The sequence below is a fragment of the Lissotriton vulgaris genome, chromosome 11 (genome assembly GCF_964263255.1).
Source record: "Lissotriton vulgaris chromosome 11, aLisVul1.2, whole genome shotgun sequence".
Lineage (NCBI taxonomy): Eukaryota > Metazoa > Chordata > Amphibia > Caudata > Salamandridae > Lissotriton > Lissotriton vulgaris.
Window position 1 is genome coordinate 303,174,925 of NC_141699.1, and position 24,877 is coordinate 303,199,801.

Genomic DNA, 24,877 nt, shown 5'->3' on the forward strand with positions numbered 1-24,877 from the left:
GAAAGGGATACAAGGTGCTGGTCCGTCACCGACTTTGAACGATAACATGCACCTCAGGGCTTGTAGCCAGCCATCCAAGAGGACATCCCTGCCACATCAGGAAGAAAAGTAAAAAAAAGTTAGTTAAAAATTGACTTAGGGGTAGCTCTTCTCTGGGCCTGCACTAATTGACACGGCAAGAAATGACTGATGTGAGCGTCCTAAAGTGGTGCCTATACAGAATTTGCGTACATCACTTGCAGCGTGGACAATACCGATGACTCCACACAGAGCCAAATAATGGCAGCTATCGGCACTGAGTGGTACTACTTGACAAAAATTCCAGATCCAGCCTGACGCCTGGAGGTAATTCAAAAGTCAAGGAATATGCACCCAGTAGTCTTTATCAGATAAGCAAAGCTAAAGCACGTTCACAAACACGTTTGTCACTAAATTGAAATTCACTATACTCTGGGGTAATTGTCACATTAAAACAGATATTTAGATATCATGCCTACAGACTAATGAGGTAAACCAGAAAACGTCAAGAGGACCTGGGTGCAGTGCAGTAAGAACAACAATTGGTCCTGAAATGCCTTTATGGATGAACCAAAGAGGGAATTTTCTTTTTAATTTATTTTTTTATTTTATAGAGTTTTTTATAGCCCGAACTTGACCCGAATCGGGTATCAGAGTGCTTTACATAGCACCAGTTTCATTACATGAGGACACATTCATTGTTTAGGTATGTGTATTGATCAATAGCAATGTTTTCCAGACCAGTACAATCCCTGTGTAACAGGTGTGGGTTAAGGATCTGTTGAGGAGTACACTTTTATTATTTCTATTGGCAGATAACACCAATACATGATATATTTAAATTAAGCATATGTGTTAATTATTCATTCAGTTTAGAGTTAACAAGCCAAATATTTCATTCAAAATACCAGTTCTGGGGGTGGCTCCTCCGTTAATGCAGGGGGAGCCTTGTCCCAATAACGAAATGCCCCCAGAGATGGAAAAATAATATGGTAATAAAGTTAATTTATTACCATTTCTTTTTTCAAAACTCCATCCTGAGCCAAGCGTAAGGACGGGGGGGGAGGGGTTGGGGATGGGAGGGCGGGGCTTTCTGCTGCTGCCATTCAGGCAGCAGCGGAAAGGAGTGATAGGCAGGGCACATTAAGGTTAAAGTGCACATGTCTTTTTGACCAGCCGTCTTGCGACGGCCAGCCAGACATGCGCAATTTAAACCTCTCTAACACAGCTATCTCAGACAATTCAATCATCAATCAATCATAGCATTTATAAAGTGCGCTACATACCCGTGAGGGTCTCAAGGCGCTGGGGGGGGGGGGGCTGCTACTGTTCGAAGACCTAGGTCTTGAGAAGTCTCCTGAAGGTTAGAAGGTCTTCAGTTTGCCACAGGCTGATGGGGAGGGTGTTCCATGACTTGGCGGCAAGGTGGGAGAATGATCTGCCGCCGGCGGTCACTCTTCGGATGCAGGGGACGTTGGTGAGAGCACGGTCTGCGGAGCGGAGCTGGCAGGTGGGGTTGTAGAGGCTGAGTCGGCTGTTGAGGTACGCTGGTCTGGTGTTGTGGAGTGCCTTGTGTGCGTCGGTGAGGAGTTTAAAGGTTATCCTCTTGTTGATGGGGAGCCAGTGCAGGTCTCTCAAGTGGGGTTGCTTGCAGGTTAGGCCGCTCCCCACCGCACAGCTCCACCTGTGTGTGCCTGCCTCTGTGTCAGCTGCTGCCACTTTGTGAGTTCGCCGCTCAAGGAGCTGGGGGGGGGCTGCTACTGTTTGAAGAGCCAGGTCTTGAGAAGTCTCCTGAAGGTTAGAAGGTCTTCAGTTTGCCGCAGGCGGATGGGGAGGGTGTTCCATGTCTTGGCGGGGAGGTGGGAGAATTATCTGCCACCGGCGGTCACTCTTCAGATGCAGGGGGCGTTGGTGAGAGCGCGGTCCGTGGAACGGAGCTGGCAGGTGGGGGTCTAGAGGCTGAGTTGGCTGTTGAGGTACGTGGGTCTGGTGTTGTAGAGTGCCTTGTGTTGCGTGGGTGAGGAGTTTAAAGGTTATCCTCTTGTTGATGGGGAGCCAGTGCAGGTCTTTCAAGTGGGGTTGCTTGCAGGTTAGGCCACTCCCCACCGCACAGCTCCACCTGTGTGTGCCTGCGTCTGTGTCAGCTGCTGCCACTTCGTGAGTTTGCCGCTCCCCCCTCTCTTGCATTCAACTCTCTGCTCGCGCTGTTGGGTTGACCTGGTAACTGTATTGTGCCGCTTTCTTATATTTTATTTTATTTTGCTGTCACTGTTAGATTGTTTTTCTTTCTGTTTAGACTGTATTGTGTTGTTTTTCACTGGTTGCCCCTTGTCAAACGTATTGTGGTTGCCCATTCCCCCATTGCCTCTTGCCTTCTGTAATTCCTGTCTCTTCCCGCAGCTGCCGTGCCGCGGCCTCACCCCCTCACTCTCCTATTCACCGCCTGCTCCCGCCTCCCAGCTGCTCCTCCCTCCCACATCCCCTAATATGGCGCCCGCTGCACGGTTGAGGGAGCGACCCTTGACCCTGCTTGCAGGTTAGGCTGCTCCCCACCGCACAGCTCCGCCTATGTGTGCCTGCCTCTGTGTCAGCTGCTGCCACTTTGTGAGTTCGCCGCTCCCCCCACCCTTGCGTGTAACTCTCTGCTCGCGCTGTTGGGTTGACCTGGTAATTGTATTGTGCCACTTTCATTTTATTTTACAATCACTGTTAGATTGTTTTTCTTTCTGTTTAGACTGTATTGTGCCATTTTTAACTCATTGCCCCTTGTCAAAAGTATTGTGGTTGTCCCTTCCCCCATTGCCTTGTGCCTTCTGTAGTCCCCGTCTCTTCCCAAGGCTGCCTCAACCTCGCTCTCTCCTTCGCCGCCCGCTCCTGCCTCCCAGCTGCTCCTCCCTCCCACTTCCCCTTATATGGCGGCCGCGCCGCTGGCATGCCGAAGGCGGCCTAGGGCAAGCCCGTCAGCACCTGTCCACGCCTTGACCGTGCCCAGCGCCTGAACCCCTGGTTCCCCCAAACGCTACAAGACCCGCCTCGGCTATGACTCCAGCACCCTCTACGCAATCAAACCCTGGATAATCATGCGCCCCGCAGCGCACCCAAGGGCCCATCTCCTGCCGGAACTGCAGCTTCACCAGCATCCGGCCTGCCAACCCACCTACAGAAGAACCCAACTTCCTCAGATGGATCCTGCTCAACACCTGCTCTGCCTGCAAACACACCGTCGAACTCTGGGACCTACTCAACACCAACGCCCCAGACGTCGCCTTCCTGACAGAGACCTGGCTGAACCCCTCCTCTGTACCCCCCGACATCGCCATCACCATCCCGAAAGGCTACAAGATCACCCTCAAGGACCGCACCAACGGAGTAGGAGGAAGAATTGTCATCGTCCTCAGGAACACTCTCAAAATCTTGACAGACACCGACAACACAGCACCGCCGAACACCTGCACTTCCAGATCCATACCAACTCCAACACCACCCTCACAGGAACCCTCGTCTACAGACGCCCTAAGCCCCGACCACAGTTCAGCGACTCCATCGCCGACTTCATCAGCACACACGCCCTCGCCTCCACGGACTACATCCTCCTCGAATACCTAAACTTCCACCTCGAGAACAACAACGAATCCAACTCTTCCACCTTGATCGACAATCTCGCCAACCTCCGACTCAGACAACTCGTCATAACATCCACCCACTCTGCCGGCCACACGCTGGACCCCATCTTCTCAGCAAGCTCCCACGTCTTCTTCAACTGCACCACCAAACTCCACTGAACCAACCACCGCTGCATCCACTTCACCTTCCGGAAAACTACCACACACCACCGCACCTAGCAGATGCCTCGCCGCCGCTGGAGCAAAGTCACCGAGGACCAGCTAACCACCGCCCTCATCCAGAGCACACCCGCCGACCCGACTGGCCTCAACGCCGCAGCCTGTAGCCTCAGACAGTGGATCGACGACTGCGCCAACACCCTTGCACCGCTCAAGAAGCCCTCCAACACCCACACCAGCAAAAGAGCCAGCTGGTTCACCGAAGACCTCCATGCTTCCAAGCGAACCTGCCGAAAACTCGAAAAAAACTGGACCGGGAACGAACACCAGAAAGCTACACAACCCACAAGAACGCCACCCACGGGCACCAACACCTCATCAGATCTGCCAAATGGACCTCCTTCAAAGTCCGCCTAGACAACAACACACACAACAGCAAAGAGTTCTTCAACATCGTGAGGGAATTGTCCAAACCCAGCTCCAACACCAATGACATCCCACCTTCGCAAGACCTGTGCGACTCGCTGGCCACCTTCTTCCATCGCAAGATCGCAGACATCCAGAGCTTCGACTGGGCCACCACCCCGGCAACTGCTGAGACCCCCGCCCCCACGACCACCACCCGCGCCTGCTCGCCTGCTCACCTGGACCAACATCAATGACGATGACACCATCAAGATCATGAACACCATCCATTCCGGATCCCCGGAAGACCCGTGCCCACACCATATCTTCAACAAATCCAGCAACACCATCGCACCTCATCTCCAGAAAATCATCACCATCTCCTTCGAGACAGCAACCTTACCAGAGAGCTGGAAGTATGCAGAGATCAACGCCTTACTCAAGAAACCCAAGGCGGACCCCAAGGACCTCAAGAACTTCCGACCCATCTCCCTGCTCCCGTTCCCGGCGCAGGTCATCGAAAAGGCTGTCAACAAACAACTGACCAGCTTCCTCGAGGAGAAGTGCATCCTGGACCCGTCCCAGTCCGGGTTCCGCAGCTACCACAGCACTGAAGCTGCCCTCATCGCCGCCACCGATGACATAAGGATCCTGCTTGACAAGTTAGAAACTGTGGCCCTTATCCTCCTGGACCTGTCAGCCGCCTTCAACACTGTCTGCCACCGCACACTATGAACACATGACAACTGGGTTAAAGAAGGCATAGGGCTCAAGTGCCCTCGGGAGAGGCAAAAGAGGTGCCCCTCCAATCCTAGTGCTGCTCTCACGCAGCATGAGAGCAGCTCCAGGATTGGTTACTGCAGTTTCCTGGAGTCTGCCTGCCTGCCTGGAGAAGACCCGAGCGAGGAGGAGGACGTTGCATCAAGAAGATAAAAGGGATTATTTTTCTTTGATTATTTCTTTACTTTAATTATTGTCCCCCCACCTCACCACCCTCCTTACATGCCAGCCGTCACTGGGCAGTCCCTTGTATTTATTTCTGTTGACTGACACTGGTTTACGTTTAGTGATACCACATAAAGGTACTAAACTATCAAGGCGCACTGATTAGCTCTTTGACTGTTAGGAGTGGGAGTGTCTGTCTGTGGGGTTTTCTTAAACCAGAGTGCATCTTAATGTGTGGGAGCATTTAAATGTTTCCTAAAGGTAAATTCACAAATCCAGTCACCTATTCAAATGAGCCCCGTTAAGTACATTCATGCCCCCCTCTGCCCAGGAATACCAAAACACAGAGCCAGCCTGGTTATCTCTAGGATTACATGACTTCTGGTATTTTACTTTGCATACACACAGTATAGTACCCTATAGTCTACAAAGGTTTTCATTTAATTCTGTCTAGCTTCCTTAACAGGGGTATGTATATATCCTGTTTTTTTGTTTGTTTTGTTTTCCCTTTGTGGCTCTAGTTCGTTGGCTCAATCACCTGAGCACTGGCCCTCAGCATCCATTTTTAATAAAGCTAATTTAGTCAAGCACTCCTTCTGACTAATAGATCAGTGTATGACCTGCATTCTGAACGTGACCTAGCCTTTCATTCTTCTAGGGTCAATGACAAGAGAACTGATACAAATTGCATACAACAAAATTATTGGAGAACAATTTAGGATTACACAATATGTTTTTATAATTAGTGACAATGATTGATTCGCTCCGCAGTGAAAGTGTGATAATTTTGTTTCCTGTTGTTATGTTTTTAAATTGGTAACTAGACATAATATCGAATCCAAAATATAGAATAGCCATTATATCGAAGTCAAAATATAGAATGGACAAAATATTGAATTGACAGAATGTAGTGGTGAAAAATATCGAATTGAAGGTAAGTAATATAATATTGATTGTTAAAATATAGAAAGTATAGAAGAAAGTATTGAAGCATATAATATAGGTATTAAAATATATCAAATTTTTAATAATATCGAATTTTTTGAAGTGTTTTGTATTTTAGTATATGTGTGAAAAGTGTATATTATTTTTGTAATTTATTTTAAGTAATTAATTTTATGTTATTTAATTTTTGCGTAATATAATTCTGTAGCGGGATGTGGGTTTATAGGGGAATAGGGTGGGAAGTAATTTAATTATATTAAATCAAATATTAATTTTTAGAATTTACTAATTATTTTTAATTTAATTTTGCGTTTTAGTTCTGTAGTGGGTTGTGGGTTTATAGGAGAATAGGGTGTGAAGTAATTTAATTGTAATGAATTAAATAATTTTATGTATTTATTTGTATTCATTTTGAATTAATTGTTAATTAATTTTTAATTGGTAGTTAATTTTTAATAATTGATTAATTGATAATTACGTTAATTTTATTAATTTATTTCCCGTAGCGGGTTGTGGGTTTATAGGGGAATAGGGTGGGAAGTAATTTAGTTGTAATTAAGTAAATAATTATTTATTTATTGGTATTGATTTTTAATGTATTGTTAATTAATTGTTAATTGTTAATTAATTTGTATTAATCGGTAATTAATTTGTATTAATTCATTAATTGATAATTATGATATTTGTATTAATTTATTTTATGTAGCGGATTGTGAGTTTATAGGGGAATATGGTGGGAAGTAATTTAATTGTAATTAATTATATATTAAAAATACTTTTTGTGTATTGATAATTAATTTACTCTTAATTATTAATCGGTATTCATTTTTATCAATAGTTAGTTTTTGTTATTGAAAATTAATTAGTTAGTAATTAATTATGAATAGGTAATTAATTTTAATTACTAATATTTATTTGTATTTCTAATTGATTCATTATTACATAATATTAAATTGGTAATTAATTGTAATAAATGTTTTATTGGTATTGATATTTAATTTATTTTTATTAATATATTAAATCATTACTTTCCCTACTGTTAAACTCACTAGAGTGGGAATAGTAATGTTTACCCCTACGCTATCCAACGCTTTGCCTACTGTTGCACTCTCTGGAGTGGGAATAGTAATTTTTACCCCTACGCTATCCAACGCTTTCCCTACTGTTGCACTCTCTGGAGTGGGAATAGTAATTTTTACCCCTACGCTATCCAACGTTTTCCCTACTGTTGCACTCTCTGGAGTGGGAATAGTAATTTTTACCCCTAAGCTATCGAACCCTTTCCCTACTGTTGCACTCTCTGGAGTGGGAACAATCATTTTTACCCTCCCGCTATCCAACGCTTTCCCTGCTGTTGCACTCTCTGGAGTGGGAATAGTCATTTTTACCCTCCCGCTATCCAACGCTTTACCTACTGTTGCACTCACTGGAGTGGGAATAGTAATTTTTACCCCTACGCTATCCAACGCTTTCCCTACTGCTGCACTTATTGGAGTGGGAATAGTAATTGTTACCCTCCCACTATCCAACGTTTTCCCTACTGTTGCACTCACTGGAGTGGGAATAGTAATTTTTACCCCTACGCTATCCATCGCTTTCCCTACTGTTGCACTTATTGGAGTAGGAATAGTAATTTGTGCCCCTACACTATCCAACGTTTTCCCTACTGTTGCACTAACTGCAGTGGTAGTAGTAAGTTTTACCCTCCCGCTATCCCACAGTAAAAATATTGTATATTTTTAATAATATTACGTTAATATATATATACTTGCGAGCCACGCGCTGAAAAGATTTTGAAATAAATCCAGTTGCCAAAATCCCTGGTGTGTCAGACTCATTCGGATGTGAGTGAGTTGTGGTTCTATGTTTAGACCAGTTTGCGGGCACTGATCGTCGACACCCCCTTTCGTTCTGGAGTGACATGTGAAGGCAGCAACTTTTGGACTTTGGTACGTCAGTACACTATGTCACCCCCCCGCCCCCCGAGCAGAGGTATTGACACTGTGCTTCACCGTCTGCAAGGGGAGAGAGGAAGTCGATTTTTCTACTGGGGAAAACAACTGGTTTTAAGCATCAAACCTGATCTCCTGGGATTCGAAGCTGAAGGTGAGAGGAACTGTGAAGCCAACAGGTTTTGGGACACCACTTGGTGTATGGTGAGACCCCTCACTGTATGGGTCACCACGTCGCACTACATTTACCAGCATGCGACGAGCCTCAGGTCAGAGCGAGGAACAATACAGCGCACCTGATACTATTCTGACATTGGGAGTGGCTAAAGCACCATCTTAAAATTACGAACAGCCCCTAGTGTGAGACCTGGCGTAGAAACGAGGCACTGAGGAAAGCCTATGCTGAAACGCGTTTGCCACGGCATTTCTACATACTTGCAAGCCACGCGCTGAAAAGATTTTGAAATAAATCCAGTTGCCAAAATCCCTGGTGTGTCGGACTCATTCGGATGTGAGTGAGATGTGGTTCTATATATATATATATATTTATATATCCTCCGCTCCGATTCCGTACCAAGGGACAATGTCCTAACGGATAAAGAGCACTCGCGGGAAACAGTTTGGGTTTATTTATTCAAAAACCAAACAGACACTGTCAAACAGATGCGTTTCGGTAGTAAACCTTCATCCATGTTTACCGAAGCGCCAAACTTCAGACACATTTAAACACAAGAGTAATGAAAAGCAAGAAGGGACTAGAAAAAATAAACCAGAACCTTCGCAAACTGTGCGCCATCTTTAGATGTCAAATACATATAGTCAATGAATTTAAATAATGGCAAAACGACAATAGAGCCCATGGATGGGCAAGTCTATATACAATAAATAGACATGATCGCTCAAAGAATCAACATATAGCCCTGGATGGGCATACGCTCCTAATCAAGAAGCTTAACCTGTGTCCGACAGTAACAAATAGAGTAAAGGAGAGAGTGCAGAGTGCAGGAGGAAAAGGAGACAGAAAAGGGGACAAGAAAGGCCCAGGAGAAAGGAGCAAAGAGTTCAGAGAGAATGCTATTATATACATAACTCTACAGTATAGGCAATAATTACAGTATATACAAAAGACTAATGGTCAGGGGTCACCCCTTCGTTCATAGTTCATCAGACCATTACAACAAACTTTGATAATCAATACAGGGAAGCAATTCATACTATTCTCCCAGGTGTATAGCCAGTTCTTCACTACTATTCAATTCTAGAGGGTGTTTCGTGTGCATGTCGATGATGTACCTCGACTCAAGTCTGCGAAGTCTCAGCAGTCTATCCCCTCCTCTAGGGTTACTTGAAACATGAGCCAGGCCAAAATAGCTCAGTAAATCCCAGTTGCGCTGATGGACTTTGCGTATACTAGAACACATGAGGGCCATTGCAAAGGGTGATGAGGCTTACCCTGTTGCGCGTCATTTTGACAAAGTCCATCAGCGCAACAGGGATTTACTGAGCTATTTTGGCCTGGATCATGTTCCAAGTAACCCTAGAGGAGGGGAGAATAGTATGAATTGCTTCCCTGTATTGATTATCAAAGTTTGTTGTAATGGTCTGATGAACTATGAACGAAGGGGTGACCCCTGACCATTAGTCATTTGTATATACTGTATATAATAGCATTCTCTCTGAACTCTTTGCTCCTTTCTCCTGGACCTTTCTTGTCCCTTTTTCTGTCTCCTTTTCCTCCTGCACTCTGCACTCTCTCCTTTACTCTATTTGTTACTGTCGGACACAGGTTAAGCTTCTTGATTAGGAGCGTATGCCCATCCAGGGCTATATGTTGATTCTTTGAGCGATCATGTCTATGTATTGTATATAGACTTGCCCATCCATGGGCTCTATTGTCGTTTTGCCATTATTTAAATGTATTGACTATATGTATTTGACATCTAAAGATGGCGCTCAGTTTGCGAAGGTTCTGGTATTTTTTTGCTAGTCCCATCTTGCTTTTCATTACTCTTGTGTTTAAATGTGTCTGAAGTTTGGCGCTTCGGTAAACATGGATGAAGGTTTACTACCGAAACGCGTCTGTTTGACAGTGTCTGTTTGGTTTTTGCATAAATAAACCCAAACTGTTTCCCGCGAGTGCTCTTTATCCGTTAGGACATTGTCCCTTGGTACGGAATCGGAGCGGAGAATTTTACGAGTGGGTGCACCCTCACTCTTTGGAGCACCCGCCTCCGAGTGCGACATCCTGGTGTTCAACAGGAGCGGAGATATATTTATATATATATATATATATTCACAGAAAAAACCATAGGTTATAGTCCATATATAGTTAGGAATTTGCATTTACAAAACCTTGAAAATTCACTGAAAAAACCATTGGTTATAGACCATATATAGTTAGGGATTAGCCTTTTCAAAACCTTATTTTACTCGCATAAAACCATTGAAATTCCATATACAGTTAGTTGCACTAACTATATATCGCGGACCCACAATCCACTGCTAATGATGTCACATATTACATCATTCATGACATGGTCAGTGACATCACTGATGACATCACTGATGAAATCTCAAATGACATCACTGATGACATCACTGATGACAACACCCAGTGACTGTATGTTTCTGTAAAGTTAAAATATGTCTTACATATTGAAGAATGAGTGGATGTATAAGTGTCTGGATGAAGGATTTAGTAGGTGCATGACTGACTGTATGAGAGAATGATTAAATGTGTCTCACTGAGTGCATGGGTTAGTGACTAAAGTGTCTTAATTTGGCAATCATTATATATGTTGTTCTGTAAACTACTGCATGTTTAAATCAGTAGCTATATGAGTAACTATATGGGTTATTGAATGGTTGCCCAAGTATTTGTATGGGAGACTGAGTATGTGTGTGGGTGGCTGGGAGGTGTATGCCTCTGTGCATAGATGTGTGAACAGTTAATTCCCTAGGTGTATGGGTTCAAAAGTGCATGTAGAAACAGCTGTATGGACAGTTGACTGTGTGCATGAGTGTATTGGTTAGTGAATGGATATCTCAGTGCTACATGTCAAAGTAAGTACATATGTAAAACACAGTCCATGTGAGAATTGACATATATAAATAACTGAACATAAGAGTAAGCATGGGCGAATTTTGCGAATCTCGCGTTCGCGAATTTTGCGGATTTGCGAACTCGCAATCCGCAAAATCCGCGAATTCCCGCGAATTTGCGGATTTTTTTTTTTTTGTGTTCGCCCGTGTTTCTGCCAGTTCGCGAGGGTTTTTACAATTTCGCAATTTGCGAACTTACCTGTCGGGTCGCAAGTTTTGCGAACTTGTTGTTTCTACGTGTCCAGCCTGTTTGGGACACTCTTCTTCATCACTGCCACTCTCTGTCACCACTGTCACTCTCTGACTACTCATGCCGCCCTCTGGCCCACCCATGCCACCCTCTGTTTCATCACCACACCCTCTGGTTGTCCAGTGTACATTATTTTCGGCAAAGCAAAGCACACCTTCCCTGCCTCAAGTGACCTGAATTAATTTGGGGCTGATTAATGTGTCACAGAATATTTTTTTAGCTGGCACCTGCTTCCTTAGTGCACCCTGATTAGTGATCTTTTGCACTTGCTAAGTGCTTTCATTGTTGCAAAATTAGTTACAACACCTGCCCTGCCCCAACTGACAATAATGAATTAGGGGCTGATTAATGGATTTTAACTTCCAGCCTGGCTCCTGCTTGTCTCCCTTAGCTGTAATTCAGGACCTTTGTGGCATATGTGTAACTATTCTGAGGTTCAGAGCAGGGTCACATAATAGTTGCAACTGCCAACTGAACTCTGGAGGGGCCCCTCAGGAAGCACTACAGGAAATGGCTACTAATGATGAGCCTGAACTTTTGAACCTGGTAAGTAGTTTCAGTTTTGCTAAGATCGTATTTCTGCAATTTAGCACTTATTCGCGGGGCGCGAAGTTGTACTGGGAAGCCGCGAACTCACGCGAACAGTGCGAGCAGTGCGAGCAAAATCCGCTGCTCGCGGATTTGCGGATTTTGCGGGAGATTCGCGAATCTCGCGGATTGCGAATTTCCCGAAAATCCGCAAAATCCGCGAGCGAAACGGATTTTCCGCCCATACCTACATAAGAGCCACTTAATGTGAGAGTGGCTGTATGGATCATTGTGATCTTGTATCAGGGATTGTATAAGAGAGTAAATATGTGTTAGTATATGTTTGAATAAGTAAGGTGTGTATAACTGTATAGTTGAGGAAATGGAGGTGTGATTGATTCTTTGCATGACTGACTAGGTGTGTGAGTAACTCCATGGATGTGTGACAGTCTGTGAGTGTCTGTTTACACTGAGTGTATCTAAGGTTATATTACAGTCTGAAGATGTTCATTGTATTATCACATAAATGATATCATCAGTGATGTGATCAATAATGTCAAATGAGATGTCAGTGATGTCATCAGTGATGTCATCAGTGATGTCATTTGAGATGTCATCAGTGATGTCATCAGTGATGTCACTGACCATGTCATGAATGATGTAATATGTGACATCATTAGCAGTGGATTGCGGGTCCGCGATATATAGTTAGTGCAACTAACTATATATGGAATTTCAATGGTTTTATGCGAGTAAAATAAGGTTTTGAAAAGGCTAATCCCTAACTATATATGGTCTATAACCAATGGTTTTTTCAGTGAATTTTCAAGGTTTTGTAAATGCAAATTCCTAACTATATATGGACTATAACCTATGGTTTTTTCTGTGAATTTCAATGGTTTTTTAATAGCAAATATCAAAAGCTGTCAAATGTCAAGTACGTGATAGGTAAAAACGTTTTCGTGTTTATGCACGCTGATGTGCTTTGAACGCTGCCCCACCCCCTCCCCTCTTTACTCTTAGTAGTACTCTCTCTTTGCAGATAGTGAAGGGTAGTTAACGCAGACCTTTACCCCCGTTGTAATCCGTCGTGCCTGCTTGTCTCTCCATTTGATTGATTGTTATCCAAGCATTTACTGTTTTAGAATTGGTTCTCTTTGGTTCATTCTCGATTTACAAACAAGCACAAAGTCGCAATACTCTGTTTAGTCTTTGCAGATAGTGAAAAATCGTGTAAAAAAATAAAAGTAATCGAGCAAAATCAGTAGGCCACTAATTGGATCTCTTTTTGACCTCGCTAAAATAGAAACATTAAGAACAACCCTTCATGAGAAATACGAAAATAGTGAGATGAACTGAGCTCCACACCATGAGGGCTGCAAGACAGCTCGGCTCCGTCACCCACCCCGCCCAAAATAACGACAAACCCTGTGCAAATATTAAAAATATATACAACAGACCAGCAAAGTAACAGGGAAAAACATTTTATTAAATAACTATTTACATAACTATTTTATACTTTTTGTTGCCCGATCCGGCTAGGTCAATCGATCGAGCATGAAACTCATGCACTCTGATAGCAAGCGTTGCTGCTGTTGCTATGCAGACCAAAACTGGTTTTCAGTTTGTACATTTTTCTAGATTTTTCCATCCGAGGTTGGTTGAGTTTGTAGAACGATGGCTTCAGATTTTCCACATACGGTGTGGTGTTGCGGACTGGGAGGGGGCGCTTCGCTCCTGCCCCCTCCCCAAGTAAGATTTTCATACGTGAAAGTACGTTAATGGTTTTGGTCCCTGAGTTGCTTCGATGTCACTGCCATTCTCAAATGGCATACGTTCTGGATGTTGGGTGCCATAGTTCAGAGTTCTGAGCAGCGCTTGTAACACTGTCTGAAGCTTATTTCCACCTACTGCAGCTTCACTATTCTCAAAGTAAGTGAGGGTCGTTTGTGGACCTGACTGCATTTGAAAACAATGTGATATGGTACCTCCCTAAACAGCTTGACGGAGGCCCCCGAGGGGCGGTGTGATGGCACGGACTCGGAGAAGACGCTTGGCTCCGACCCCCTCCCCAAGTCTTATAGCTCTGGTGTAGCCTGAGATCGCCCCCGACATAGGCGGCCGGCTCCCGGGGTCCGGCGGAACTTTTTGCCTTTTGATGACTCTTCTATTCTGGACCTTGTCCCACAATCCGTTTGACCTGAAGACACGCTGTAGTGGGGCGCCCCTTTACCGTTTTAGTTGCCATTCCGCCCGCTTTTGCTACACTGTGCCTCTTCCGCCATTCAGCTGTTTACCGCCCGCTCTTGCGACTACAGCGTCTCGCTCACCATGTAGTTGAGTTGCTCCCGCTCTTGCGATGCAACGATAGGCGGCTGCCACAGAACTCTCAAAATGGCGGCCGGCTCTTCAGATTTGGGCGTGGTCCACTAAAATGGCCCTGGGACACCTTGGAACTCGGACGCTTCCCTGATAGGGCTTTGGTCCCATTCTCGAAAGCGTCCCCTCAGCCGTGAAGATTGTACAAAAGTCTTGGGGGCCCCCGACTCCCGCAGGCTTCTGGTGGGGAGCGGCTGCCATGTTTGCTCGTGGAATGGCCACGACGGAGCTACGAGATGGTGGTGCTCTCATGCTGACGCCAGCTTTAGTCTGAAACATCCAGAAACACTGTAGACTACCAATTTGATCAGTTCCGGTAGCGCCCCAACATGACCCGGTAGAGAAGAACTTGCCCTCCCCTCTTTGACAGATGGTTCTTGTTGCCTGTCCCCTCTGTTGTCATTTAACAGAACTTTTTTGGACTGCTGAAAGGGGTTGTGTTCCGAACGCTGGTTGGTGGAGACATTTTGACTATATTCTTGACCTACGTTGTCGCGTAATGCGTTATATGACACGCCGCATTAGCGCACCCGGAAGTGATCCGGGGCGCGGCGCGCAGCGCGTAACGTAAGCATAACAGGTCATGTGACTTGTTAATAAAACTTTTCATTGGTTCATTTTACTTTTGTTATTTTAATGATGAAAAGCTTGGTCATATGACCTAAAAATTACGCTTTTTATTGGTTTCGAACATTATTTTTTTTTAAACATATATGTTGTAATGTTCCAGGCTAATGTACTTTCCCGGAAAATTTACAACTGTCCTGCAAGTAAAATATATTCCTTTTTCGAGAAAAAGGGCGTTTCTTTGTCCCATGACGGGACCGATCACTTTATGTTGCAAGAGTGGAAAACACAACTGCCCTTGACCATTTATCTTTACTGCGTTCCTACGTATTATACCTTTTATCCGTCATGTAATTGGACTGCTTTATTTCACTTGCCTTTTACTGATTCGAAAACAGTGACTAAAAGTAAAAACTTTACCAATGTAAATACTACTACCATATTTTGTTTTAAAAACCTTTATTGTGAAAATGTCAGTATACAAATACGGGCCTATAACCACGTGGGCCGGCCCTGGAGCAAACTGAAATCGTATATGATGAGGAGACATTTACACTGTAGAGGAACGTAACGAGCGGGCCATTAGGTTGCAAGAACTAAGGTGTCTAACAGTTGCGGAATCGGTGGACGTACATTTTGTAATTAAAATACGACAAAGCCACTTACAAAAAAATCATCTAGATATACATTTGCGGGCAAGTACCATGGGTGACGTTAATTCGAACTTTCAATAGTACAGTAATCAATAACACATCAGAACTTAATATCAATAGGGATGTCGAAATATTCAATCAATTCTCGTCCCCGCCCGCCATGAGCATCAAAACTGCATTCATATCTCGTGATATCAAGGTTGTTCAACCAGTACACAACAAGGAGTTACGAGTCCCATTTATACCGGCGCCATTTTGGGCGAGGCCGGGCAGGTCCAAGATATAGTCAAAATGTCTCCACCAACCATCGGCCAGACCAGAACCCCTTTCGGCCCTTTATGCTACAAGATGGTGTCTTCCATTCAGAAAATATTTTTGGCAGCATTTTGAAAGGAAAGATAAACAGCCGTTCTCCTAGTGAGTCTCACATTGTTACATTTAGGAAGAATGTTGAAGAGTAGTATGTTGAAAATCTGAAGCCATTGTTCCACAAACTCTCAATCAGCCTTGGATGGAAAAAAAAATCCTGAAGAATGTACAAACTGAAAACCAATTTTTGTCTGTATAGCATCAACAGCAACGCTTGAGTCAGCTTTGTGTGAAGCCGCCATTTTGATTCAATCAATAACGTCCCCCTGCACATATTCAGGGACCTGGTCGTGTCTTCAGGTCAAACGGATTGTGGGACAAGATGCAGAATGGAAAAAGGAAAAAGTTCCGCCGGACCCCGGGAGCCGGCCGCCTATGTCATGGGCGATCTTTGGCCACACCAGGACAATAGTGAAGCTGCAGCAGGTGCAAATAAGCTTCAGACAGTGTTACAAACACTGCTCAGAACTCTCAACGATGGCACTCAACATCCAGGACTTGCCATCCGGATCTTGGCGCCTTGTGCTGGTTCCGACCTATTCACACATCGGTCCACTACTGACATCACCTCATAAGCCAACGGGGCACCCCACGCCGACTTTCGGCGCAGCATTGTAGGATGGCCACACCAGTGCGGCAACTTGCTGGACACAACCTCGGTGCCATCCGGATCTCGGCGCGTTCGAGTCACTGTACCGCAAGAGTGACCGGAACTCAGCTGGACACGCCGTCTTTCGGCGCAGCATTGTAGGATGGCCACACCAGTGCGGCAATTTGCTGGACACCACCTCGGGCAATAGTGACGCTGCAGCAGGTGCAAATAAGCTTCAGATAGTCTTACGAGCACTGCTCAGAACTCTCAACTATGGCACTCAACATCCAGGCCTTGCCATCCGGATCTTGGCGCCTTGTGCTGGTTCCGACCTATTCACACATCGGTCCACTACTGACATCACCTCATAAGCCAACAGGGCACCCCACGCCGACTTTCGGCGCAGCATTGTAGGATGGCCACACCACTGCGGCAACTTGCTGGACACCACCTCGGTGCCATCCGGATCTCGGCGCGTTCGAGTCACTGTACCGCAAGTGACCGGAACTCAGCTGGACACGCCGTCTTTCGGCGCAGCATTGTAGGATGGCCACACCAGTGAGGCAACTTGCTGGACACCACCTCGGTGCCATCCAGATCTCGGCGCGCTGTGATGCTTTCGGCCTACTGTAGCCGCAAGTGCGGACGCAACTCAGTTGGACGGCGAGTGAAAAGATAAGGGGCGCCGCACTGCAGCCGAGGAGCCTCCATATTGGGGGAGACGCACAGCCCCCACTGACTGACGCGACCTTACAGGCCAACGGGGCGCCCCACGCCGACTCTCGGCGCAGCATAGTAGGATAGCCACACCAGTGCAGCAACTTGCTGGACAACAACTCGGTGCCATCCGGATCTCGGCGCGTTGTGCTGCCTTCGGCCTATTCGCACATCGGTCCGCTACTGACGCCGCCTCACGTGCCAACGGATTTTCTACGCTTTTTGTAGCCCTATGCCGCATAACAGGTCATGTGACTTGTTTATAAAACTTTTCATTGGTTCATTTTACTTTTGGTTTCCTAATGATGGAAGGCTTGGTCATATGACCTAAAAATAACACTTTTCATTGGTTTAGAACATTTTTTTTTCCCAAACGATGAAAGCCCCACCTTGTTTCTGGATGTTTCAGACTGAAGCTGGCGTCAGCATGAGAGCACCTCCATCTCGTGGCTCCGTCGTGGTCATTCCGCGAGCAATCATGGCAGCCGCTCCCAACCGGAAGCCTGCAGGAGTCGAGGGCTCCCAAGACTTTTGTAGAATCTTCACGGCTGAGGGGACGCTTTTGAGGATGGAGCCCAAGCCCTAGCAGGCAAGCGTCCGAGTTCCAAGGTGTCCCAGGGCTATTTTAGTGGACCAGGCCCAAATCCGAAGAGCCGTCCGCCATTTTAAGAATCCAATGGCAGCCGCCTATCGCTGCACCGCAAGAGTGGGCGCAACTCAACTACATGGTGAGCGAGACGCTGTAGCCGCAAGAGCGGGCGATAAACAGCTGAATGGCGGAAGAGGAACAGTGTAGCAAAAGCGGCAGAATGGCAACTGAAACGGTAAAGGGGCGCCCCAGTACAGCAGACAAGCCTCCACCTGGGGATGCCCGTTCACGCCGCCTCCCCCACGCCCCCCCCCCCCCCCCGGGGCGCCCCACGCCGTTTTTCAGAGCAGCATTGTAGGATACCAAAACAAGTGCGGCAAGTTACTGGACATCACCTGGGTGCCATCCACATCTCAGGGCGTTCTGTTGCCTTGGGACTATTCGCACAACAGACCGCTACTGACGAGGCCTCCCCCCTCACCACCCCGGACGCCCCACGCTGTTTTTCTGAGCTGCATTGTAGGAAACCAAAAACCAGTGCGGCACCCAGGTAACATCACCTGGGTGCCGTCCAGAACTCAGCACGTTGTGCTGCCTTGGGACTATTCGCACAAAAGACAGCTACTGACCATTGTTGCTTCTTTTTGCCAAAAAATGTTTAAATGTATTTACAGTTTTTGTTGCGTTCGATATATTTATAAAGTTAATAAAGTTTTATAATCCTACTTTGTTGGAGTACTATATATTTTTAAAAAATCTGGTGAATGGGGCCTTGAATCGGGTTATTGTCATGTGTGGGCTTTGGAAGTGTGCTGCTACAGGATCAGACATTTCAAACTCAAATGCACTTTCTTTTTCTTACCTTTCCGAAGCATGGAGCGCAATAGCAGGCAGAGAAAGGGTGATGCAAGTGTTGAACACTGCCTGGCCTGGCAAGTTGCTGGCAGTGCCCCCCCCCCCGCCCGCTCCTGAAAGAGGGCACACACACACCGCCGCCCCGAGTACTTCACATATCTTTAAAAGACCATGCGCTTGTTAATGAGGCTTAAATGGTTTATCACCCCTTCTAGAGCCCCTGCATCGGCCCTCTGACGTTTCCTGGAAGAATTAGCACGTAACACAATACCAAGCCCTGTCAGCTGAAACCCCCGAGGAATCGGGTTTTTGCTTGCAGGAATCGGGAGGCGGGAGACTAGCACTGAAATCGGTAGTCTCACGCCTGAATCGGGAGGGTTGGCATGTCTGGATTCTCTGCAGCTGGGGCCATAAACTACATCCGCAGGGCTAGGTGATAGCCTGGGACCGGCATGGACAATCGGACACAGAGGAAGAGGAGTGTCAGAGGGTGCGGTAGTGAATAGGGTGAAAGGGAGGTGTCGGGCGGGCACAGGGTGTGATTCTCAGAGAAGAACAGCGCAGATGGGGGGAGGTTTATGGCCCATGCATGAGAGAGAGAGCGGGGGTGACCAGTGCGTGGGGGAGATGCTTGCGAGGGTGGGGAGCCGTGCTGAGGATCGGCGGCGTGCAGAGAGTGGGTCTGGTCAAGGCATCTAAAATGGCTGCCGTGCACGACAAAATTGTGGCATTGGAAAAAAGGCAAGATGGCGCAGACAATGTTTATCAATAAGGATTCATTTATAACAAAATATTTTATCGCAGTGACAAATTGGCGGTCAACACTTCCTGATTTCCATCGAATCGAACGTTAACAGACGTCACGCAGCAAAAAAAAACAAAAAACACGCACTGCCGCTGGAAGACAAGTATCAACATATATGAGCCTCCTCAGCCACCCTCAGAAAACATAAGGGATCAGGATACGTCTCCCGCACCCCCTTATACCTAGTAATTTAATTAAAACGAAACACAAAATGGCGAATTCCCGTTTCGCTACCAGTTTGCGGCCCAGTTCGCGGCCCGAGAAGCGCTTCTACCGTGAAAAATCATTTTTTTTTTTTCCCCACGGGACCCTTTAATAACCCTGACATCATTCCTAGGGGGTCAAGAGGGGTCTACCTTGCCCCCTTTCATTAAATTCCCCCTTCGTTTTTCACCTCTTCTTCTCTCTCGATCCTACCGAGAGATAAGATGGCGGCCGCTCCGGACTGTTTAGAATGTTGACAGATACCGGAGAGCCAATCAGCTTCGCATCGCAAAGTTCCGTTTCGCGAAAAGTAAGCGGACCGGAGCGCAGCCCTGAGCGCTGTTACAGATATATATCTTGTTTTGAACGTTAATTTCTCAAAATCCACTGGAGCACATATATTGAGACCTAGCAAAGGCACATCGGGCTAACAGTCCCTACATTTTTGCCAAGTTTCGTGCAAATCCATTCAGCCGTTCGAGCTAAAAGTGAGGCCAACCGCCCTATGGAAATTAACATGGGGAAAACGCGTTTTGGGACCCCCCTTTTTTCTCGCCCCCCCCTTGACGAAACCCCCCCAAATTTTTAAGGGCTGCTCAGAAACAAAATGTGCCATTTTCCTGAAAATTTCAGCCGATTCCGTCCACAAACGCCAAAGTTATTAGACATAGAATTTTCAAAAATCCCATAGGGAAAAAATCCTAACTATATATACCTACTGGCGAGACGCCAGTAGGTAATATATATATATATATATATATATATATATATATATATATATATATATATATATATATATATATATATATATATATATATATATATATATTAAAAAATTAAATTGTATGTTTTTTTTATAACTTAAATTCATTATTTAACAATTCTAAGGTTATTTAAGTATTTTTAAGTATGTTTTAGTTAATTATATTTCTTATTTCGTTAATTTTAAATTACTTTTAAGACATTTAAAAAAATCCGATATTTTGACTAACTATATTTTTTACAACGATATTTTTGATTCTATATTTTTGTACTTACCTGTTTGTAGATAGGAATTCGATATTTTTGCATTCTATATTTTTTCAGCGATATTTTGGTAATTCTATTTTTTTAATTCGATATTATGTCAGTGATCCGATTGACCTCATAACATAGAAGTAATCTTTCTTATTCTAGTATTTCTGGTGCAAGACCATCTAGCTGCAAGGTAGGTAGCATAACCATACAGTGAGATTTATTTTCATAAATTGGGCCCAGAGCGCAACAAAAATAGTCTATGGTCAGATAAGCTTTTCCTCTCCTTGGCACAGAGTGTGGCATTGGGGTTCAGGGCGATTTCAGAGGGCACGGTGTGGGGAGCACTGCACGGCTGATGCACGTAACAAAGAGGAGATAAAAAACGTACCACTTCTTTTGTGAAAAGGTAGCCTTGAACTGATCTGGCGTCTATACATATATGCACGAGACTGCTACTAGTGGCCAATTAAACATATAATAGACAAAATAGATTTTCTGTAAATCTGTAAACATACAAAGAAAATAGATAGTAGGTGGGAGAGGCCCTTCGAAGTAATAACAGAAATTTGTAGTTGAAGGTCTGTAAATTGAGAAAAAAAGGAGGGGACATCCTTTGCACACGGATAGTCTTTGAGACATTACAAACTCTTCAAAGTGAAGAGCTGTGGTAGATTTGTACATATATACAATAGAATGCTCGCCCGGCCATTCTCACATAACACAAGTCGGTCAAGGAAAAACTATGGTATAAAATAAGAAATGGAGATTAAAAGAACAGAGGGATCCTGACCCGGTGAAGCAAGGCTCTACAGAACATCTTAACGGACATCAGGCCATGTTCAATGACAGTTTGTTTACTTACTGAAATCTCTTTTCCCATGCCAATCTGGGTGAGGTTTGGCTTCATGCCCGATCCCACTTGCCAAATTATCGCCTCAGCTGGTTGGGACTTAAATGGCCACTCACGTGCATGTAATTCATACCAAATCGTCCTGCAGAAGGAACACAATAAAACAAGTTGAGAAGATCAAATGCCATTTCAACTAAGCAAACAAAACACAGGAAATTGCATAAAATATCCAAAAAGAAAGGATAGCTTGTAAAATGACTATCTTTGAGCATGTTGTGTAACTTTGAATTTGCAGTGCTTAATAAAGTACTGTATTCTGAATGGCAATGCGTAAGAGTTCACCAACGTGCAGTTTCAAAGTGACTCTAGGTAATTCATCAGAATGAGAAAATACTATTGACCGGTAATAATGGTTCCCTATTTTTGGTACATTTCATATATTTAGTTCTTATTTGAAATACCTCCCTAAGATCAGGTAAGGATCCTGGTATCCTCTATCCTGTAGTAAAACGTCTTAGTTAATAGTTCGTGCACTTGAACATATAGCAGCCACGCCACAATACAGACGTATTTTGTAGATTATATCTAGCCTAATGCAATATTATGAGTCGAGCAGAAAATTATAATTAAGCATTATTGCCTGCTCCTGGGGGCAGTAGGAGCTGGTACTTACCTTCCCTTTAGTTATGGGTCCCAGCAACAGGCGAGGGCACATAACAAAGGAGTAATTAACTACTGGGCTATAAAGCTATTAACACAACCTCACATCCCCATCCACCATAGGCAGCGCTGGAGAAGCGTAAGCAGACCCTCATCTGAATGGGTGACAAAAGATCCCCATCTTCCTATACTACTCTTTTAGCCCTTTCAGCTGCCCTTCCAGAGATGGCCGAGCAGGCTCCTCTGCTGGCTTTTGGTGAAGAGAAGCCCAATCAGCCAAAGAAAAGTAGAACAATGTGCTTATGTTTTTATACTTTCCAATGGCTAATTGATCTTGTCTTGACAAACAGCCCAGGGAGAACCCAGTACGGCAGTGGAAGAACCTGCAGCTGCTAGTCAAGGGGCTGAGGGAGAGCAGTGGGAGGATGAAGTCTGTTTTTTTTCACCCAAATGTTTAGTTGAGAGCGCACAAGATGCTTTATCAGGACACCTTATATTACCTCAGCAAACAAGCAAAACATAGGAGCTGGATGGCCACAGAATGCTCCTAATGTGGGCCTGTGATGTTATGTACAGTTTGGCATCCTTTATGTACAATTCTGTAGTGTCCAAATATTTAATTTTTACTGACTGCCTGCCTAGGTGGGCATTAACAGCTTATAGCTATCCTCTGAGCTGCAGGCGAGTGCGCACAACAAAAGGGTGGGCTTAGCAGCCTTTATTGACCTGCGGGTTAGGTCAAAAATAGAAGCTCCCAAACACACAAAATAGGAAGTGATGCAGGAGCAAGAACGTTGTGTGACAAAATCTACTCCAGTCTCCTGAGGCACACCTTTAGCCTCTTCAAGTTGATACATGGCTCCTCTCCCCGTTTTGGTGAAGAGTAGCCCAGTCGAAGAACATTTGAAAATGTTTGTCTATTTGTTTCTAACTTTGTTCGGCTGATTGGGCTTTGGCAACCCAAAGTCAAGAGAAGGAGCCCAGACAGCAATCTGGAAGGATCAAGCCATTTCTTTACATACACATTCAGGTGAGAGGTTGCTCATGCAATCCTTATTTGCACACAGGATGGTCTTTGGTACGGCTAGCCACAGTATGCTCCCTTTGCAGGTCTTCCACATTCAGGGCCCGATTCTGATGCAGGTTGGAAAGCATTCCCACCCAGGGCCTAATTCTGATGCGGTTAGGAAGGCCTCCTAATGGCATTTGCTCCTTCCAAACAGGATCGGGAGCGACCCAGTGCCCAATTATGATGTGGTTAGAACATGTGCTCCCATTGAAGTCAATGAGAATCCAACCAAATCGTATCTGGAAGCATCCGGATGCATCGTACTTGGTCAGTCGGACTCTCCCGATCCGAGTGAGTCGGAAATCATTTCCAACCCAATTCGGTGGGGAAGCATTTCCAACCTGCATCAGAATCAGCCCCTAAATATAGCAAACGGACTATGGTTGTCTGACCGGCTCCAAACATTGCACTCAGAGTGACAGTGGGATTTAGTTGCTAATCTTCTTTATGCGAAAGAAAAAAAGGTGATGGATGGAATGCTTGAATATATCCCTGAGTAATTACCAGTGACTGTAATTAATTCAAGCATTCCACTCATTATTTTTGTACTTTCCTCAGTGTAGCATCCTAAGTGCGATGAGTATGCCCAGACGTGATCCCCCTCTCCCCCAAGCAGTCCAAAAAACAGTCTTGAGATGGGACCTGCCCTGGCAGTTCAGGCTGGACTGTTCCTTTTGGAGCAGGACCACAAATGATATGTAGATGACTGGCTTCTGTCTGAGGTGGCATAAGGGAAAAAAATGACTGACTGGAATGTGGCCCAGAGTAATTACCAGTGCTTGCAATTAAATTGAGCAAACCACCAATTTTTTTGTTTTCCTCCGCAGGTTAGAGTACAATATTTGTCTGGTGTAAAACATTGGTATGAGAAAGAGGCACAGTTTTGACTACGTGAAACAGTGAACCACTTGATGAGTGAGGGGGAAGTGAAAACATTTAGGGCCATATGCATGAGCGCATTTTCCCATAGACACAGAATGGGCAAAACGCTTTGATGCATCTGGACCTTAGACACGTTTCGACCTTTACATGACTTTCCCCAATTATGGCTTAATGCTAACTGTTGGCGTTTTACATTTCATTTGCAGCAACTACATTGGTAAATATTCTTCACTACTACAAAATGTTGCCTAAAGTTTAAAAATGTAACACCTTTCGGTGAAACCATTGTTTCTGTAATCTACTTGCAGCAGTTATCCATTCTATTTATCTAGAAAATAATTGCCAGTAAAAAAGAATAAACTATTTTCACAAAGGCGGGCTTCAGATGACATATTGATTTCTACAACAAAGCTTGTTGTTATTGGATATTTTAAAATTAAGACTCTCTTACACCTTTTCTATTAGAACTACTATTCATATATGAATTGTTTTGGTTCTTTGCAGGGCACGTACAAGAGCTGACCAACCACCCATATGCAGAAGAATGTAAGCACCAAACTGAAAGGAGACATTAAGGGACTGTCATAGCTTTTATCATGATCTTGCAAACAGTTCAGAGCCAATGTGTTCGCCTACAGCCAGGCCTGGATATCCTCCAGCCAATCACTGATGGTCACCGGCCGCCCTTCTCCATTTGTGCTGCCGCTGGATATTCTATGTATACATCTGGAGGCTCAGATTG

At 45.0% G+C, this 24,877-nt stretch overlaps 1 protein-coding gene across 1 annotated transcript in view; it reads right to left on the reverse strand.

Annotated features, from left to right (window-relative positions):
* The window catches only part of KSR2 (kinase suppressor of ras 2), a 1,792,292-nt gene that overhangs the window by 59,192 nt on the left and 1,708,223 nt on the right, over positions 1-24,877 (reverse strand). Inside the window, exon 19 of the mRNA XM_086943271.1 lies at positions 21,537-21,666. Within this exon, the coding sequence (XP_086799397.1) occupies positions 21,537-21,666 (130 nt within the window). The remainder of the gene's footprint in view (positions 1-21,536; positions 21,667-24,877) is intronic.